The sequence below is a fragment of the Embiotoca jacksoni genome, unplaced genomic scaffold (genome assembly GCF_022577435.1).
Source record: "Embiotoca jacksoni isolate LCO1_2020_lvr unplaced genomic scaffold, fEmbJac1.0.p SCAF_41, whole genome shotgun sequence".
NCBI lineage: Eukaryota > Metazoa > Chordata > Actinopteri > Embiotocidae > Embiotoca > Embiotoca jacksoni.
In genome coordinates this window covers 2,875,731-2,879,982 of record NW_027185394.1, presented here as the reverse complement: position 1 = coordinate 2,879,982, position 4,252 = coordinate 2,875,731, and the positions used below count along the sequence as shown (strand labels likewise).

Here is a 4,252-nt window from a genome sequence, read left to right as displayed (position 1 = left end):
CCAGGGTCCCGGAGGTCTGGCACAGCTCCCCTTACTGCACCCCCGAGGCCGAGATCGCTCGAGAAAACGAGGACAGCTGGAGCAGCATAAATGGCGCCGATGACGGCGTGAAGGAGGATGACGAGACGACGAAGAAGAAGAAAAGCAGAGTGTGGGTGTCCGTGGAGCCGAGTACGGACAGCTGGGCGCTGGGCATCCTGACGTACGCCATGCTCACCGGCAGCCACCCCTGGGCAGAGACGGCCAGCGACTGCCGCTCATACCTGAAGTATCGCGAATGGTTCGACGCGGCCAAAGGCCCCGATGACGACCTGGACGTGTGGGCGGAGCCTCAAACGGCCGGCACGCAGGGCGACACCGGTTTAAGCGAAGCGGTGTCGGGCAGGAAGGACCTCCATCCCGCGGCGCCACAGTTCGCCTGTTTCACCCATCTGGCCCGCCGCTTCTTCCAGTCGCTCCTCGACCCGAGGCCGCGGCTCCGCGGGCGACCGGAGGACGCGCTGAGTTACCTCGGCGGGGACTGGATGATGGAGAAGGAGAGGGAGCGGCTGGAGGAGGAGAGGAAGAAGAGCAGAGAGAAAGGAGCGATCGGAAACGTGAAGGAGATGGAGGGGAGAGGAGAGCGGTAAGAAAAGACGGTTTATCAAAGAGACAGCAGCGGTGGCCTGTTGACCGCCAGTGAACTCCATAGCAAAGTTTATTTTATTACTTCTGTCGACGGCTGTTTTTACTTTAGAAAACATGTGTTTTGTTGCTTTTCAAAAAGCCATCGTGGTCACGCTCCTCTAAATATGCCTACACTGATTGCTTAAGTCATTTATTGACAAAAAAACACGAAATATTTGATTTTTAGATGTCATTGCAAATTTATTTAGTTTTGGTTGAAGAGGTGTTGATCCTTTTTTTTTTTTTGCAAACAGAACTAAACTCTTTGAAGCATTTTGTTAATTGGACTCTAACTGAAAGTGTCGGGTAACGCATCTTAACGATTTTCACGTTGAATCGAAGTCTATTTAGCTGGAGGCTCTTTGGAGCTGACCTCTGGTGGCACTTGGTGGTATTGCAGTTTAAGGCGCTTCTGCCTCGGCCTCGTTTTTCAGACCAGGAAGCTACGAACCATGACAAGTTTCAGCTTTGGTTAAATCACAAAGATTTGGAAAAATCATAATCTCACCGATGGGTACATTGATTAGCAAACTGTTAGCCGCCATGGCAACTTCTATTTTACATTTTATATCTGTGAGGCTGGAGGTTTTGGAGGAAAAAGAAAGCAGTGATGGTATTTGTTGGACTGAGTGTACAAATTTTTTTTTAAAAATCCCCTCCAACGTTTAACTTCTTCAAGAAGAGCAACATAAAAAAAATCCCCCTTGTTAAATGAGAAAAACAACAACAACGTGGTTTGTGGGAAACTGTTTGAGTCCAACAGCTGCTTCGATCACCTTAAAGTAATTATAAGCGTTTATAACACGGACTGTTTTTAATTTAACATTGAACATTACTTACAATTGTGTAACAGCTGCAGTTCTGGGGATTTGTTTGTGTTTAGTAGTGCTGCAATACTATCGTGTCCTTGTAAAAGACACCGTCTTTAGCGCGTGGCATCTATATTTAGGTCTGTATGAATACGTCATAGTGGGCTGTGAAGTGTAGACTGCAGAGGTGCCCGTAAACATGGCTGAGGTCCAGTTTGGATGTGACCACGGTGGGATTTAAAGAAAATAAAAACGCTTTCTCTTTTCTTTAAGGAAAGTACAAATATATTTTTGAAAATAAGCTGAAGGGATTTTTGCATTTTGAGACATTAGCTTTTAGCTGTTGTTGTAGCACTTTGTACATAAACTAAATTTTCTCTTATTTTTATAGTTAAATGTTTCGTTAAATGGTATAAATGCATTAAATTCAATATTATATAACACGAATACTATATAACGCCTTTGACGTGATGTAATTGTACATTGTAAAGTACTTTTTTGTGTGCATCTGTAACTGTACCAGATGGTTTATAAAGTGCACATGAAAGCGCAATTAAAAAAACATATTTTCTTTAAAAGACTCCTTTTGTGTAACTTACCACAATATTTTATAAATATTAGAAAACAAAATTACAATGATTTTAAGGATGTCAACCTTAAAAAACATGACCTATTTCGATCATATCTCTGTAATGTCATCATAAGATTAGACACACACACACTGTGAGGACTTTCTGGAGAGCTTCCCCAGGTGTTTTTTAAAAATAGGCCGACAGCCGTAAATCCGACACTACAACCTTTCAGCACCGTGAAGTTGCCGTGAACCCTCAACCTCTCCGTCTGGCCAAGTCACACACCGAACACATTTCTTCATGCGAGAGCAACCAGCTGGATGCAAAGCTGCATTTCAGCACCGAACATGGACTTAATACCCGTCTCAGAAGTGGAAGTCCAATTACCAGTTTAAAGGTTCAGCAATGCAAACACTATTTCAGCTTCTTCTTTGGCTGCTCCATCTGCACACTTTGAGCAGCCAACGGCATCCTGGTTGGTTTGGGAAGGTGCACTACTGTACGATTCGTTCGCCAGAAAAACATTCGATCTTCCACACTTCAGTGGAAAAAGGGGAAAGTCAGCAGCAGCATTGACAGAGCGAGAGGAGGGTGAGGTCAGCGGGAGATCGCAGGACAAGCTGAGCCGCTGCCAGGGCTAATAAAAACCGCAGCAGTTGTAAATAACAAGCGGAGGTGAAAACAACAATCTAAAACTGAAGCATTCAGCCAATGTAAGGATGTAAAAACTACTACAAACCACATCGCATGTCAGGAATTGAACACAGAAACATTTCAACATTAGGTCTTTATTTCATATTAATTTCCTGAAAACTGTTTTAGTGAGTCAAACCTATCAGAAATCTCTACAGAAATTCTCAACATTATGTTGCTCAAAGAAGCAACTGTGCTTTTTTTTGTAGAGTTTTAAGGAATCTATTGGAAGTAATAGAATATTTTCAAAATTATTTTTTTTTACCAGAAATGTTTCATCCTCAAAGTCCTTTAAAACTGAAAGAAATCTCAAAGAAATCTCGCTTTTGAGTGGCTCAGTACGTTTCCGAGCCTCATTGTGGCGCACCGAGCTCGTTACTGCCCCCTCTGGCTGGAAGGCAGAAAACACCCGCTGGTACTTTATGATTGGTGAGAACCGCAGCAGCCACAATGACTCCAATTCATATAAAAAAACAACAGGCAGTTCTCTGTTTTACAAGATAACAAGGCTTCAAAGATGAAGACTCAGCTTGTTGGTTTGACTAATGTTAAATTCCCATAAATTTAGTGAAGTTAGTTAAAGACAGCAGCCTTCAGTCGGGAGTGACTCAGCATGACTCAGCTGAAAGAGGTAAGTTTGTGAGCTAACTGGGTTCAGTCTGGTCTGTAATTAAAGCGCTGCAAAGAGGTCAGTGTGTAAGTTTTAGACAAAAAGATTACAATAAAATAACAGAATTTTTTTTTTTTTTTTTTTTTTTTTTTTAAATCAACAGTTTACTTTGACATTTTTATTTATCTTGAATAAATGAATGAATCAGGACTGTCAGCTGTTACGTTGTAGTGCTGAGGCCTCACCTCACACATACACACAGACCCTCCACATCCCGTCCAGAGGTGTTAGTTCGAGTTTCCCTGAATCATGAGTGACTCTAACACCTCGACGTCATCTCACCAACCATCCAGAGCCAAAACTCATGAATTAGCGAGCTCGTTAAGACGAGACGGTTTGATCATTTGGTCCAAACTATTCCCATCCAGACTCCCTCTCCTGACATTTCACCTGATATGTTGCATTAACGCTATGTGTCCTCAGTATGCCGGGACTGTGTTACTTTGTCTATTTGGCTGACGAGCTGGAAGGAGGGCGAACTATAAATGTCTCTATAATTTTAAAAGGTGGTGATGACAGGAAACGACGTTTGAGGGGAACATGAAGACACAGAATCGGCCCCCGGCTTAAAAAATGATGTCCTGCAGCTTCACGTGAGGAGCTGGTAGTGGTGCATTCAGGCGCTGCTGGAAATAAAAGACTTACAGGTCAAATGCATAAACAGTCTAATCAAGAGCCACAAGATCATTTTTCATATTTGTGCATCCGTTGCAGAACTTAATGTTGAAAATGGTGTTATTTTCACACAGTTATTACTTTGTGAGATCAAGAAACGACAGCACGTCTCCGTGCTTTGGCAACAAGACAGAAATATTAAATAACTGATACCCAATTATTAAAAT

General features: G+C 42.7%; 1 protein-coding gene across 1 annotated transcript in view; it reads left to right on the top strand.

Annotated features, from left to right (window-relative positions):
* LOC138209911 (serine/threonine-protein kinase SBK2) overlaps positions 1-2,020 on the top strand; it is a 6,051-nt gene extending 4,031 nt beyond the window's left edge. Inside the window, exon 5 of the mRNA XM_069168725.1 lies at positions 1-2,020. This exon is cut by the window's left edge and continues 16 nt beyond it. Coding sequence (XP_069024826.1) covers positions 1-629 — 629 coding nt within the window. The 3' untranslated portion in view covers positions 630-2,020.
* The last annotated feature ends 2,232 nt before the right edge of the window (positions 2,021-4,252 follow it).